This window comes from Excalfactoria chinensis, chromosome 9, assembly GCF_039878825.1.
Source record: "Excalfactoria chinensis isolate bCotChi1 chromosome 9, bCotChi1.hap2, whole genome shotgun sequence".
In the NCBI taxonomy this organism is placed as follows: Eukaryota; Metazoa; Chordata; class Aves; order Galliformes; family Phasianidae; genus Excalfactoria; species Excalfactoria chinensis.
The window spans coordinates 16149105-16165828 of NC_092833.1; the positions used below are offsets into that span (position 1 = coordinate 16149105).

At 43.1% G+C, this 16724-nt stretch overlaps 1 protein-coding gene across 1 annotated transcript in view; it reads left to right on the forward strand.

The window, feature by feature from the left end:
* MECOM (MDS1 and EVI1 complex locus) overlaps positions 1 to 16724 on the forward strand; it is a 297995-nt gene that overhangs the window by 130054 nt on the left and 151217 nt on the right. Inside the window, exon 2 of the mRNA XM_072343999.1 lies at positions 3950 to 4299. Within this exon, the coding sequence (XP_072200100.1) occupies positions 3950 to 4299 (350 nt within the window). The remainder of the gene's footprint in view (positions 1 to 3949; positions 4300 to 16724) is intronic.

Below are 16724 nucleotides of genomic sequence, written 5' to 3' on the forward strand. Positions count from 1 at the left end.
GTGCATTCAGGCCCACTCTGACCTTATGCAAGAGATGGGTCCCCTTCACCTGATTCTTATGTGTTCCCAAGTCACCCTTATTAATGCCTTCATTAAAGGTGTGGTCAACAGCCCTTACGGAGTTCTAAGCTTCTGACACGATAGACTTCTACTGAATGAAGCTGCGTTCTTCTGATGTCTGCCTTTTAGGGCTGAGGGTCATCTTTCTCACCTTTGAGAAGCTGTGGGCATGAAGATGCCTGTATCTTCTCAGTTGGAAAGCGCCACTTCCACATTTTACCTTGGCTCTTGTTTTATCCTGCGCACGAGGTGATGGCATTAAAAGCACCTCTGTAGTATGTTGCTCTCTAGATGCTTTTGCTTCCAGTTTACCACCTTCATCTGCAGGAATCAGCTGTCCAGTTTATCACAGCAGCCATGTGCATGACTCCAAGCACAGAGAATCAGATTCAAGTGCCAGAGTGTCAGTAGCAGCTTAGGTCTGTGTTTCCCCAGGTATAAATTGCCTGAAGAGAGGCAGAATAGGCAGTCTGGGAAAAAGAGGGAAGTTGATGTTGTTCGGAGGCTTCTTATAACTGCACGAATCCATTTGTACACTGGTGCTTTGGCACATGGCTCTGCTATGCTCATCAGGTACATCCCCAGCACGTGGCCACGTGGGCTCCTTCCTGCTGGCATGCCAGCTGGTGTCAAAAGTGCAAACACAGGTGTCCACCCTGGTCTTTTGCTAGCAATTAACCTTTCCTCCCTGGTTTCCTTTGAAGCTTGCTCATGTTTTTATTGCAAAATATCAGTGAAGAATTTTATGGAGGCTAACATCAGAACTTCCACATTACCTAATCTCATCTGCTTCCTTATCAGGGGCCTTGATTTTGTTACATCCCATTTCTAGCAGGGCTAATTAGTAGACTTTAAAGAAGCCATCTTGAATTTTGAAACTGTGGTGTTGTCTGTGTGAATGCCTCGCAGTTCTCTGGGAAAATGATGTGCAGCTCCTTCTACCAGTGATATTACAAATGTATCTTAATGGTCTTCCTTCTCCTGGCCAGCAATAATTCAACTTGTTGTTTATTTTGAGGTTTTAAAATATATTTTCAATAGAATACGTTGCTATTTCAGGCAATATGTAACTTCAGTAATTTGTTCTACCCCATCCCCAGAGCTCTGGGACAGATACATGCATATTTAATTTTGCAGGGCTTTCAAACCTGAGTCTGTTTCTCACTACGACACTGGGTGTGTCTGCTGGAAATGAAAGCAGTCACAATAGAGCAGCACAAATGGGCTTGTCTCCCTGCCAGCCTTCCAGTGCCGATTTATCAGTTGCAGGTTTGACCCTATATGGCTAAAATGAGCATAGCCAGAAAGTCTGAGATAAGTATAACTGAGGCCTTTGGGTCTGTGAAAGAGAAATTAAACTGGACTGTCCCAGGGGGGAGAAGAAACATCTGCAAAGCTGTCCTGGAGGCTGCAGACGCAGCTTGTGCTGGCTTGTGGGCAGGTTGTGAGCACTATTTGCTGTGGCTGTGGGTTTTGTCTGAACCACTCGGTTCTTAGGTGGAGAAATGGCAGGACTGAGGAGAGCCCTGGTTTTGTGAGGCACTGCCTGATGGAACAGAAAAACAACGAATTCATGAGGTGGACTTTAGAAGGAGTTTGGGTGCAGGCACCCAGCTGTCATGGGAAATCAGTAGGATTTAGATGCCTGAAGTTTTTAAACACCCCCTTCCAATGAGCCATATGCTTATCATCAGCCAGATCACTTTCCTCGTGTGATTTCTCTTCCTGCAGCACATGTGTATACATGGCTTTTTTTTTTTTTTTCTTCCTTTTTTTTTTTTTTTTTCCCCTCATTTCCAAACCAGCTGAATTCTTTTATACAGGATTGCAATCTAAACAGTTGGGGGAAGACGTCTGAATGGAAGTGATGCTGCTTCCCGCAGTAGTGGGGAGCATGGGGGAGCCTGGGGGATGCTTGAGAGATGTGGACCAGACTTGCTCACCTGTCACGGTGTGCTGAGCTTTCCAGTGTGCTCAAGGGGAGCTAAGTTTGGGGGCAGCTGCAATGCATTGGTATAACAGAGGTGGCTGCTAATCTGGTCATTTCAGCATGGAGCAGTGAAGTGAATTATGGCATCCAGGTGGAGCTGTGTCCCTGCCCTTTCCACGACATCTTTCCTGTCCACTGCAGTCCAGACTGAATTTTGCTGCAGGACAGGAAAATCCAGGCATGGACTTAAGGATGCTTCCAGTTCTTTTGCATGACTTTCCTTGAGCATCTTCACCAAAACTCAGCACTAACAAGCTATTACAGGCAGGATTTCTTAAACATAAATGATGGAAAATCCCCTCTGTGTGTCCATCTCGGCCAAATGGTGGGGTCAGTCAAGATTTTCTGCTTCTAGAGTGCCAGGTATTAGAAAAGCGGCAAACTGATCAATACGGGGTTCAGTTGATAAAGGACAGGGGGAGCCCGCCAAGGCAGAGGCAGAGGGAATGGGTAGCTGAACTTTCCTGTGACATGCATGAGGTCATAGCCAGTGCCACATGAAAGAAAGAAAAACAGTTCATGGCTGTGAATAAATTGCTCACAGATGAAGAATCCAGTTTACCAGTCATGTGATGGGAGCAATCTATTCAAATGATTTGTTATGTCCCAGTGTTTGTCTTAGGCAGCACCAGAAGCATGAAAGTACAGATAGAATGCGGTGAGATAATATGTAACAAAGATGTGAGAGATAATGGGCTATGACCAGTTTTTAGTGGAAAACGCATACGGTGCTAATCTACCATGGATAGTTTCTTAAACGAGCAAGAAATTGAAAGAACATTTTAAAGTTTCCTGTTTCTTCACTGAGACGGAGTCAATCTGGTCATCGAGCACAGCGGAACGCTCTAATTTCTGGGCCACCATATTATGCAAATATTCCGTTGCTCAGATACCCGATCTCTCAACTTTGTTCCTTGGAGAATAGCATTCACACATCCTATTTAGTTAGAGTCAAGTGGAATGCGTTTTGGTGCAAAGTACGGTGACAATGATGAAGTTGAATTAATGTAAATAGTGAGGAATTGCTCTTTATGTGTCCTTTGCATGTATTGTTGGGTTGAACACTGTATTTCTGATGCAGCTAAAATCCCTGCTGAGATCACTTGGAGGTTTTTTTCTTCACTAAAGTGAATTTACAATCAGCCTTACAGTTTGAGCTGTCAAAAATAGGGAGTTTTTCCTCCTTTTTTTTTTCAGTTTGTTTGCTGGCTAAGTGCCAGTGACAAAGGTTTTGGGGTTTTTTTAATGTATTTTGGATCTACCCCAGATTCTTCTGTAACTGTAAGAGGAGAAGGTTTGTGTTCTCTATAAGGTGCAGTTTAGATCCTGAACTTGATTCAGACCATTGAATTTCATGGAGGTCAGTGATGAGACACTGATTTACATCAGCTGAAGTTCTTGCCAATAGTTGTGTGGTAGGCTGGATCCTTTCCTCCAAAAACTAATTGGAGCCCATCAAACTTAATTTTGGCTACTCTGGGTTCAGGCTGTCTCTCTGATAGACCAGTAAAGCTTTCCTGCTTTTCACTTCACTTAGATTTCAATTGTAACATATAATGCTGGCTTTCAATTGCAATTTCAAAGAGTGTGCAGTGCAAAGCGCTATATCCGGACCAGATTGGACAATAGGGTGTGCCTGCATATACATCTGTATGTAATTCACTTTTTTTGTGTTTGGTGATGTAAACCACTTTTGATGTCAGGAGCACTGAGAAATGCCACAGAGAACCCCTGGGCTTGCAATGGGGAGAAGGCTCAGCTCCTGGCAGGGCAAGGGGAACCAGTGATTGATGAGGGTGCTGCCCGCCTACCGAACTGTCCTCTCCATTTTGTGAAAGGGTTTCACATGCAAAACCTGTCAGGATATTTCAAATCCTACCATTTGGCTTTCTTTTTCAGGTGATGAATGCCTGTATGAAAGCTTTCCTGAGCTTCCCTTGGAGGAAGTGCCAGAAGCTGATGGAGAGGCTGCAAGCGCCCAGTGCCCAGCATCTGTCAGCATCCAGGAGCCGTCCTCTCCAACCACCTCCAGTGAAGCCTTCACACCAAAGGAGAGCTCTCCTTACAAGGCTACGATATACATTCCCGATGACATTCCCATTCCTTCTGAATTTGAGCTCCGAGAATCCAACATTCCTGGAGCAGGATTAGGGATATGGACCAAAAGGAAGATTGAAGTAGGAGAAAAGTTTGGCCCTTTCGTAGGAGAGCAGCGACCACACCTCAAAGATCCCAGTTACGGTTGGGAGGTAAGACACTTTGCATTCCTTCGGTCTGTTGAGTTCTCTTGAATGTCTATAAACACAGAGGTATTTGCAGAATTTGGGTCCTATCCTGCAGCAGCCAGGGAATATTTGTGTACACTGAGACTGTTTCATGGCCTTGTGGTGCTTTCTGGATGAAAATGAATGTAAATTTAAGGAAAAAAAAAAAAAGAAAGAAAAAAAGTGGGAATTATTGTTACTCTTCATGCATGAAAACTGTGTGGGTGGATATTGGCAGGTGACCTCCCTTTCTGGGAAGGAGAGGCAGACGTGGTATTATCGGAACATTTCTGCACTGTTTCAGCTTGCTCACGTGCAGCCCTGCCATGTGATGGGGTGAGGGATCAGTTGGTGACACTGTGCTGTCTGTCTGTAGAGATGCTGGGTGCTGCTTTCAGTGTTGTGCATCAGCACTTCCTGGTGACAACAATTAGTAAGTTAAATGGCTATTGCAGAGCCTCCTGCTACTCGGGGTCTTTGAAAGCAGAGAGTCTGATCCTGCTTCCATTTAAGTTAATGGGAATTTTGCCATTCATTCAGTGAAAGTATGTTTGGATGCTAGTGTCAGAAACCGAGCACACATGGGGATGGTGTGGATCATGTTACCTCTGCAGATGCTCTGAGAAATGTTGGTTTTCATGCAGGAGCTGAAGGCTTCTCTTCAGTGAGTACTGCGGTTGCCTTCTACATTCCCTGCCTTCAGGAACAACATGTTTTCTCTGCTGTTCTATCACAGGGCTGTGGTCCCACTGAATTTTTTCCTTCATGGCAGTGGGAAGGAAATTTTCTCCTATATCTGGCATCAAATGATGGCCTATGGGGCTGTAGACGTAAAGAAGTAAGGACGGTTGTAGGGCAAGTCAGTCATCCTCAACCTCAGTCTGGAGGATGGTACAATGCACTGTAAGAACTGTTCCTGCATAGTTTTATTTGCAGTTCTAACAATGTGCTGTGGAAATAACGTATGATCTCGGCTTGCCATCTGTGCTTTTCCTTTGGTTTCTGATAAGGGAGAAGTGTGGAGTTTGTGCGGCTCCCCGGGGCTGTGGCTGACCTCTGGGTACAGGGAGTTTCATGTTCCCAGGAAAAGTGGAGTTTCTCTGTGGAGCAGAACCTCACCGATATGGTGGATAATAAACATTTGGTTAGCTCTTAACTGTCAATAAATCCTCGACGAGTTCATTCCAGACTTCCTATCCAGTTGTTTAAACACTTGTGAGAGCAGTGACAATACGACAGAATAGTGTCAGGAGAAATTATAGACTTTGCAGCACTCTATCAAGTTTACAGACCCTGATGAAATGAAACTGCTGGTGAGAAATCTTTATTTTTTGACCAAGGCACCAGGAAACCATAAAAGCTGACTTTTAACCACACCACAATTAAGCTCAGGTATTGATAACAGAAACTGGAACCAAAGTGCTGAGACATGACCGTTCTTTCAGGTTTAACACTTTGAAATTGTAGACTGCATTTTGATTTGCGTGCCCTTGGGTATTGATAATATACTGCAAAAGTAAGGACTAGTTTTGATGGCTCCGATATTTAGGACTTTGTAGCCTTATGAATCCTCCCCTCACACCCCCTGAAAAGAAAAGAAATGCATAACTTGATAAATCTGGCAGTTCTGAATCCCTTTCACACTGCAGGACTCGTGCCTTTCAAACAGTGTTATGTATTTGGGACAGCTGGGGAGAAGCTATTGAAAAGTGTTGGAAGAAAATCACACAAAATCAACAGTCAGACTCCCTCTGTAATTTGGCCACTCATCCATAAGTACTCTGCAGTGCTCAAGGGAGCCTGACACAGAATATTTTTCCAACAAGTGGGTTAAGTACATTTATTGGAATTGAAGGGAGACAAAGAAATGCTGGTTACCAGAGTCTACACAATGAGTGAAGTGGTGAGCAGGGGAGGTCAAGACTAAAGGACAGATGTGGGGGATGTGGTAGTGCTGCAGAAGACCTCACCAACATCCCAGCCCAGATGCTCACCATCAGCTGCTTTGGAAACCAGCATCTCCTTGGATCCATGCCTTGGGATGAAAAAGAAACTTAACAGTGTGTGGGCTCAGGGAATGCCACAGAAAGCATGGGATAGCAATGGGAAAAGGTATCATTTATCTGTGGTTCAGCACAGTTTGGGGAAGGTAAACTTTTCTGGTGTCCCTTTTTCTGCCTGAATGGGCACTTTTATTAAACTGGGCGTTTCTCCTACTGTCAGCATGGGAAGCCTGCCTTTCCATCTGATACGCATTTCTCTGTGAAACACTGAACAGACAATGGTGTTTGACTTTCAAATCCGTTGAATGAATCGCTATTCAAGCAAAGAGTATAACCATATTATAATGATTCTTGAAGGAAAACTGAGCATCTTCTTTAACTATTTTCTGTTGCTTTCATATTGCTGATTTACTCTTTTCTCTTACTACTCCATGAACAAAAAAACAACCCCACAACACAAAACAAATGTCACGGTGCTGGGCACTTCCAGCTTTGGGATGCTTCTGTTGTTTGTTAACTGTGCTCCGTCTGTGTTGGTACCAGGCTCAGTGTGCAGCAGCCAGGAGGGAAGGGGAAGCTGGAGGAAATACTGCTATTAACTTTTGCATCCAGGCAGGAGATGTAGAAAAATTTGCTTCAGAAAGCTGAGGAATGTCATGGCGCCTGTGCCTACATCCTCCCCATAGCCAGGCTCCTATGGCATCACTGCAGAGTTTGTCAAGAGCAAGTCTGAGAAAACAATGTCCATTGTGTCCATTTATACACTTCAGCCATAAAACACACCATGGGACAGAGAGAATTTGTTGTGATATGGTTGTGCTTGGGTCATGATTAGAGTGCTGCGGACCAGTCTAAATGAAAAGCCATAAATTTGAATTTTATCTCATTTTGTGGGTCTGGAGCAAAGCATTATCTAATCAGGTATTGGTTGGTTAAAGCACAAATCGAACACGGGGTCACCGGACAGGGGGAAAGGTCAAGCTTTTTTGCAGTTTGTCACTGTGGTTTTAGTATTTGCCGGCAGCCCGAACATCCGAGGGGGTCAGGTGGCTGTTGCTCAGGGGTTGTTTGAAAAGGGAAAATTGACTGCTGCTTAATCAACAAGGAAAACAAGCTTTTAAGGGATGGCAGTAATTTTTTAAAACAAAAGCGAAGCGCACAAATGTAGTGATTTCATCATAGTTCATGCCCTGCTATGAAAAACAACTCGGAGAGTATTTCAAAGAGAGCCTTTGCACAGGTCACAATGCACATGCGCCTGTGTCCCACCAGAGTCTTCCAGAGTGGGGTGAATATTCAAATCCAGGTCTCATTGCTATAGCGAGTTCTACAAGTCTCATTCATGGGAACAACATCTCTGCAGCTCTTTATATCCTCTACTTTGACTTCTTTATTTAGGAAGGCGGAAACAAGAGCAATAAACTTTAATAAATCAAACGTGTCAGAGAAGTAAAAAATACTTTAGAGCTTTATAAAGCACCATATAATGTGCTTATAGAGCAGAGTATATTTTCCTTTCATGGCAGCGAGGCTGAAAAACATCATAGATTCAGCAGAAGATGCTTGACTTGAGGCTATTACTTCTGAATGGAAATTAGGAGGCTATTTGTTTGCCTCTCAAACGTGTCTGATGTACATCTTCAGGGAAGGCTGAGCGGCTTCTAAACATTGATCTGGAGCAAAGGCTTCCCACTGGTCTGCAGGAGCTGGAGTAGCTGTGATTTTAAGTTTCAGTTCTGCACTCTTTGATTTGGAAATGGTTCTATATTTGAATGTAGGAGGAATGAATTTGTATTTGGAGGTTTGGGGTTCCAAATATACTATCTATCTTTATGAAAAAAGAAGTTACACGTTGTAAGGATATAGGTTTTTAGAACTGGAATCTAGAACGTGTGCTCCCAAAGTTACGTTGTGGTGCCTGAAGTGGTTGCTTCATTTTCCTGCTGCTCTCAGCATCCAAAGTCTGAATGAGATCAGTGGGAATTACTGACAGGTTTCTCTTGGTGTGTCTGTTACCCTCTGTTTTTGGATGCTCCTTTGGGAAGCCTTTGTTAGAATGTTGAAAGTAGCATCTGTCTCTTGCAGAATATAACGCAGCATCTAAAGAACTGGACATGAGATGCACATATCTTAAAACCCTGCTTAGGTATCCCTACTAAACTACATCAGCATGGAGGGAAAGAAATTCCTCGTAGTCAGTGAACTCACACTAGGATGGACCATTAAGTAGGTATTTTGCAAAAAGGGAAAGTAAAAGGAACCAGTTCTTCATTATTTTTTAATGTTTTTCTTTGGCATACAGAACATGTCCCATTGTTAAATAAACATTTCGGTGGTTGTCTGATGCTTCAGGACTCATGCTCTGACTTACAGACCAAACCTCAGCTGTTCTTTGAATTGTCTTTAGGAGCATTAATGTGCAGAGCTGCTCCATAGCTCCGTACAACCAGGTGGCTGCAAAGTGGTGGAGGATAAGGCAAATGCCTTGCCTATGTTTCTTCCTTGTGTATGCATTGCAGAGATACAAGGACTTCATAAACCTTGGCAGAATTACTAATGAAGCAAAACAAGGAGTAAGAATCGGAGTTATCTAATTAGAAATTAAAAAGAAACAATTTGCTTTGTAATGAAAGAAGGAAGTTCTATCCTGATGAATATAAGGCCAGGTTGGTTTTGCAGATAGTGTATTCTCCCCAGGTCAACAGACTGTTCGCTTCTGGCAGCCCCAGGTGGGGCTGAGATCCTTACCTTTTCTTCAGCACGTAGGTGATGTTTTATCCCATTTGGAGTTCAGCTTTGCAAGGCATAGAGCACTCTGGCTGAGATCCAATAAAGCACTTAGGCACAAGCTTATCATCAAAGGGATTACCCAGGTGTTTGAGTTAAGCATGTGCTTAGCTGCAGTGTTAAGATCTCTGTTAGGGACACAGTGTTCAGTGCCACATTGGATGGAGTTCATACCATGTATCTTACCTGAGGTGAGCATGCACAAGGGTGCTTAATACAACCCCTAGAAAGTAGCTTGCAAAAGAGGCATTACTAACAGTGCTGCTAGCACTGCCAGTCTGAATTCTTCTGTTACTTGTAACCATGTCTGGGGGTGAGACGTGAGCAAAGTGTGATGTCCATTGCATGCCCCAGCTGCTAACATCAGCTTTCTCCATTCTCAGAACAGAGACTGTAGCTTAAATGAGTAACCATCAGATCCTGAATAGCAATATGAGCAGGTGAACCGGATGTTCAGTTCTAATTAAAGATATTTGACCACAAAATGGAATTGTTGGCCCTTTTGGTTGTTTCATATGATTGGGAGAGGATTGGAAAGTGGGGACAACACAGAGAGTCATCTGTCATTGCCTTTGCCCCATTGATATCTGCTTAATTTCTTCAGTTCTCTTTAATTCTTCTATTAACATGATTAAGAAGAACCTCCTGTTTGGTGGGATGTGCTGCCTTGGTGAGGCTTGATGGGATGTGCTGCTTTGGTTTTGGGCAAAGCCTCCAAGTTTGCCCTGTTCATGTAAAGCTGCTGCAGCAGGAGCTGGAGATGAGAGTCGTTTTTCAGCTCCGTGCTGAACCTGTGCTCAGAAATCTCTCAAAATCAGGGTGTCTGAGCGACATGGCAGGTAGGTGTTGCACGGCTGCCAAGAGGAAGGTGCCACTTGGCTGTCCTCAGCTGCTCTCAGTGCTGATAAATTGCAGAGCCAATCCAGTGCCAACGTGGCAACAGTGGCAGGAAGAGCCGAGCAAAATGCTGCTCCTTTTTCTCGATTTTGGCTGGAATGAACTGTATAGAACTGATGGTTTCTGCACTTGACAGCTGGTGGATGCTCTGCGTTGTCCTTGACCTTGAGGGCAGGAAATTGCCCATTCCATGGCACGGTCCAAAGCCACCAAAATCAATCTGTGGTTCTGAATACACATTCCCCACATAGCCACTGGGGTTTTAACTTAATCAGGAGTGTTAGATCCTGAGGAAAGCAGAGTGAAGCCGTAAGGATTGTGTGTAACGGGGAATAGGAGCAGGAGGGGGAGCAGGAAGTTTTGTTGCCCCTTCAGGGTAGAACTGGGGGAATGTTCCAGTAATCTGTATTTCTATCCAAAATACAGTAGTTGTTATTTGCTCATGGGTAGAGTTTACCTGAACTCAGTGCTTTGTCCAAGCAAGCAATAAATAAATAGAGAGAGAAGCCAGCAGTGGAATAGATCTGTGAGATTACCAAAATATACAGAAAAATCACTGTGTCAGGTGTCCCTTTAAAGGACAAAACCTGTAAAGTGAATTTAGCCATTAAGATAGACAACATCAGAAAGAAAAATAAAAAAGGACAGAACCAAAGAGAATAATTACATTTAATAGAACTGACAAACAATCGTATTTCTTCCCATTAAATAAATATGTTATAAAAAATTTATTATGGAATGCCACATTATGCAAGCCTGGATTCAAAGATGAGTTCTCTGCATTAAGTACAGTAGATGCCATTAAGGAAAACAGTCAATATGTCACTAAGCCACGGCCTGTAAAATTAAATTGATTTGGTAAATGTAAGTAAGATAGATCTGTTTGCTTTCATCATCAATTTTGAGTGGGTGAACAGGTGATGTCACCAACCTGGGAGCGATAAAGATGCAGGACCATCTGGAAAGCTTTGTGATGGATGGGCAACTGCTTTTGGATAGTGACAGTGCTGTGGTACTTTGTCACTTGGGATGCAGTACTTAATAACTTTTCAATACCATCATAATAAATTTCACTGCCTTATTAATATAGAAATGGTGAGTTATTACTGTGATGGATATTGTAAATAACAAGAGATGCAGCTGTCAAAAGCTGATTGTTTGGGCATGTTTCTTTAAGCAACACAGTTGACTTGGGATAATCAGCGTATGTCTATACCAGCAGAGTTTATTGCTCTTGTCAAAAGAAAAAGCAGCATTATTCAAAAATTATATGAAGTCCATAATAAACAAGTTTAATATATTATCAGACTTTTCCTATAAGTTTCCTAACACAGAACAATAAATCATTTTTAATAATGCTTTTCCGTGTACAATAATATCCTTATGCTATAACAATGTTCTTTTCTAACTCTTCAGAAAACAGAGAACTTCTGAAAACATGGAAAGGTATCTTTCACTCATCAGGACACTTACAAAATTACATCTCCCTTTTTTATTATAAAGCTACTTCTGACATAAAGCCGATGAACTCCAGCCGTGTCTCTCTTTTATTTTGTATTTAATTTTAATTGAACAGATGTATTTAAATACAAAGATGTCGTTAAAGACAAAGAAATGGAGACAAAATTATAACCACGTGTCCCTAAATACTGGCAGGAAAGAGCATCTGTGGGTGTTTTATGAAAGCCCAGATCTGCTCCGTGACACCGCTGCTAATGTCACCAGTCTGAGGACCGGAGAGAAACAAAATGCATAGATAGTCGTTAGTGGAAGATGAATTACCAGATCAATCATTTAGCACCATTCAGAGCATTATACCATTGTTCCCTGGGAAGATAATTAAATCAATGATGTCTTTCTTATTTGTGTAAAGAGGTGCAAACTTGTAAAGAATATCCAAAGCTCCTCAAACATATTATTTCTGGGTATTTTTTGTTTTTTAATCCATAGTGACTTTGCCTTTCAGAGTCCAGCTTTGTCCCTCTTTTCAATTAAACATCTCACCGCCATTTCTATTACTGCTGAAAAGAGAGCCAGCAGTCTATTAACAGGCAATAAAGTTCAGGAAGCCTAAGACTAGTTTCTTGGGTCAGAGGTGAAAATTGCATACTAAATGAAACAAAGGTGTGTCTTGATGGCTGAGCAAGCAGAGAAGAGACTAGAAGAAATGTGGGCAGAAAGAGGCGGTCATCATTAAACAGAAGCAAACGTAGACAGGAGGCTGTGCATGGGGAGATGCTGAGTAGCCTAGATGGACACAGCACTGAGATTTGGCATCTAAACCACCCCGCAATTTAAAGGCTCTCTTGAAATCTAGGCATTTGAGTTAATAAAGATATCACTAAAATTTCAATAAAAGAAAAATAAAAATCCCCTGCTTCTTGGGGCCTGAAGACTGGGATGCATCGGTCAGAGTGATCTGAACCCGTACTTGTTTGGAAACCAGGAATAGAAAAAATAGGTGGCTAACAGAGTATTTCCACCCCAGACAGTGTAAATGTGACATTTTATCCATGTGGCTGCCTTAATGGCCCCTAGCTGAACAATAGGAGCACACGCAGGAGGGAAGGCATAGGTTATCTCAGTCCAGCCCTATTTGATCACATTAACTTTGCACACAACAAGCTTTAATTCGGAAAACAAAAAAACCAACTTTAACTAGCCCTCCTTTAAAGTACAGTCCCCGCATTTAACATGGGCAGATGTAAGAGATCCCACAAAAAGAGTAACATTTCATCAGGTGAAGGCTACAGCATAAAGGGGCTCTTGTGTATAGTGGGTTTCCCAAAGTGTTGTTCTTAGTCTTAACTTGATGAAGTGTGCTGGCAGCAGGCAGGCAGCAGGTTTGCCTTCCCTTTCTGTCTGCTCTTACATGCTGGGCCGCAGACCTGGTGCGTAGCTGGTCGGGTGTTGGAAAGGAGCTTTCATTGCCCTCCTGTCTGCTTGAAGTGGCCACAAGTGGTAAGCTGCCCTTCTAGAAATGTGGCTGTGAATCTGTGTGCACTTTATTCAACATTAAGCCTGAAGGTTCGTGTTTTCTGGGAGATTTGTGGTTACGGCATTTCTGTTGCTTACAGCAGGTGGATCTCAGTGGGTATTTTGAGATCTTGGCAGCAATGCTGATTTGGTGCAAACGTGCCAGTCTGCATTGAGTGGGAAAATGGAAGCTGGATTATAGAATAGCTTCAGCGCTACTGCAGTTACAGAAAATATTCCTTAAAGCCAAATTACAAGCAGCCTTCTAGTGATGCCTTTTGCCTCTCAGTGCCAGAATACATTTGAACTTTCTGCTGTCTCCCTTCTCTTTCTGCCTTCCCTATTGCCCTCATGTCAGCATTTTCGCATCCCTCTGCCCTCCCAGCCTTACTGCTCCCAGAGATGCAGTCTGGCCCGTATGGCCCTGCACTGCCTTTCCCCCACTTGAAATACCATTCCTTTCATGGCTGGCAAAGCTGCTCAGCCCCACCAGCACGGTCCCTGCTCCTTGCTTTCACAAATGCTTTTCTCAAATCAGTTGAATTTGATGGTGTTGTTATGATAAAGGTAACATCTCATCCTCTGTCCACAAAGTCTGTTTCTTCTCACCTATGCAAGATAAGCGTGGTTTGACTAATTATTAGGCAGTTATGGCTGTAACAGAAGTTGCTGTGTGCGTAAGGAAAGCCCCGTGGTAGGCACTGGGTGTGCTGGACTCGTTTGGCATTTGCATTCAAATACTTTTGTGCCTTTTGGCCACCGCTAAACCTGACTATCCATCCCAGCACCCGCGGCAACAAAACGCTTCTCTTTGCACAAGCAGAGGACCAAAATTCTGGTTTTCAGCCCCAGCATTCCTGAATAAAATTTAGCTGATTGCAACAGTATCATTTCGAGTGTGATTTTTAGTAGGGTTGAATGATACGTTTGAATGGGTTTAGAATAGGTGCTTGAGCAGCTTTTGTCCCCATGCTAATGCCTCGCAGCAGTGGGAGTCAGGAGGAGCGGAGTGATGACCTGAAATAGCAGACGGCTCCAAACAGAGCTGGATTAATGCTCACGGGGGCCCTGATCCCATACACGGGCCCCACGAAGCCCTCCCACCCCCTGTCCCCACTCGGCGGTGTCCCCACGCGTGCCCTGGGGCTGCCACCGGGACAGAACGGCTTTTCTCTGTGACCGATGCATTTGATGCGTTTTGGAAACTGGGCTCCAGCCCCTGTCCCCCTCCTGAGATACGGTTAGGGGGAAAAAAAAGTTAAAAAAAAAAAAGCCTTAGTGTTGGGAATTATAAATAATTTGATGCAACAGGTTTAAGTTACCATTTTTGTGGTGAAAAGAAAAGCTTAGCATGATCCAGATTTTCCTTGGTTTCCTCCCATTCTGCTGAGAAGCAGAGGTATTCACATTTCTTTGTCTAACAGTTTTATAATGTCTTAAGAGATTAACAGTGAGCATGAATGAGGGGCTAAGGATTAGACGACAAAAAGCTCGGGCTGGCCACTACCTTGTTTGCACATTTTACATTTTTCAGCATTGCTGAGCGAGTATAGAAACTAAGGAAAGATAATAAGGACCAGAGTCCCAAAAGTGTTTAGTGATTCAAAAAATTCAGATGCCATGTCAGAACTGACAGAATGATGGAGCATTATGTGGCAGGGCCCACTTTTTTGTCTTAGGGTAAGCTCTCACCCTGAGTGAATGCAGATGTTATCGCAGGATCCCAGACAGACAGTCAGTGAAATGTGACAAGCTGTCAGCAAAGTTACACTACGTTGATTTTGCTAAAATATCCCAAAGCTTTATACGTGCCGTATATATATATGTATGTAGAAAACTCTTAGCTCAATCAGTTGGAGAAAAAAAAAGTGTGGGGAAGAACTGATTACAGTAACCTTCGCAGCCCTAATCCTTTGAATGATGCAGACGTGGCTGTGAAAGTTTTCTTTAAGGGTGCCAAAACTGATCACCAAAACGACACAAAGGTTGCTTTGGCATCAGGAAAAGCACAGCGCACCTCCAGCCCTCGCAGTGAGTCTGTTAAGCACATGTCATCCTGCACCGTGTCACCCCCCGGCTGGTTTGGGTATTTACCCCTATGAAACATGTAGGGAAATCCAGAATCGCTGCCGGAGCTGTGGGTCTGAGCAGGGCTGCTCGCTGCTTTCTTCTTGGCAGGAGATGGGCTGCAGAGCAGGGAGATGGGCAACACCTTCTTTTTTCTATTAACCTCAGAAACAGATATTGTTTATAACTGAACTAACTGCTAAAATTGAAATGGGAATGGCCAAAGGGATGTAGGCGAAGCTGTTTGAAACAGGCTTAGGGCAAATCGGTGTGAATTGGCTGAGTCTGGATGTTCTGAGCTCACAGTGAGGTGACTAGGATGACGCTGTAAGAATATAGAGCTTCTCAAGAAAATAAGCATAATTTTCAGTATTTAACTCTGGGAGAATCGGCAGTGAAGTGGCATTGTTCACACACCAGTGTGCTCGCAGGGCTGTGCTCAGCGTTCTCGTGCTTTAATACTTCATTACTTTGAAAATACAAACATATTCCAAGAAACACGGATATTTTTGCATGTGTAACTGATTATCGCTTCTGAATTAGGGCTGTGTCAGATTCAAACTTTGCATAATTAGAGGATGGGGAGCACAAAATACTGATGTTTTCATTCCATTCCATGGACTCATTCTTGTATCACCTTCTATAAATGAGTAGCTTCAAAATGATTTGAAAATGCCAAAGTAAATTACATATCTGTTTGGCCAGAAATTACATATATCATTCGTGGAATCCCCTTTAATGGCTTGTGTTCTTGTCTTATTACTGTTAGCTTACACCTAAATTTAACGAGAAAGCTGTTTATAGCAGCACAAACCAATGTGTTTTGCTAGAGTCCAAGTTGCTGAGTGTTTGTTCTCTTTAAGCGGAGAAAAATAATGCACATAATAACTGATTAGTTTAGGTCTTTGCATGAATAAGATGATCTTGTATTATTTGTTTCCGTATAGCAAAAATATTAATTCACTGCTGGGAGAGGGAGAGAAGGGAAAGCAGCCAGGCACACTTTGGTGCAATTTGTGCTACAACAAAACGTATTGCCACGCAGCCAGACACGTCCCACATCCTGAACAATGAAAAGCAGACACTTAGAAGATAACATCTCACACGGTATTTTTGCACAACACAGACCTAAACAATCAAACTAAATTATGCATATGGAGGATATGATTTAGAATATGTTTAGCTGGTAATCGCACTCATGCTGAAGTTTTAAATTTCATCTGTCTGCTCAGATCTATTGTGATCCATTAAGTGGCTTCCTTTTTTTCCGACAAATTGAATGCTGCAACTGCAAGGAGCCCTTTTGTTCTTTTAATTCAGTCAGCATGGAAATGATTTTCTCATTTCAGGCCCTTTTCTGTCCTCTCTTCATTGTGTCAATAAAATAGAGTTGTGCAGAGCTGCTCTAATCAGCTTAGAGTGCTAATTCATTGCACTGGGATGCTATCTGGGTCCGGCTACAGGTGGGCACTATAAGGGGTCAGTCTCCAGGGGAGTCTAATTGTGTGTCTCCTGGGTCTTGTTTGCAGAATAACTGAGATCTCAAACCCTAGCTTAAGGAAGGAAGGGAAAATGCACAAGCACCACAAATATGGGCTTGCAGTGTCTCTAGATGCAACACCTGCTCTCAAGGGGAAAGTTATTTCCACTTAGACACTTTTTAGGGAAGGGAGGGCTGTA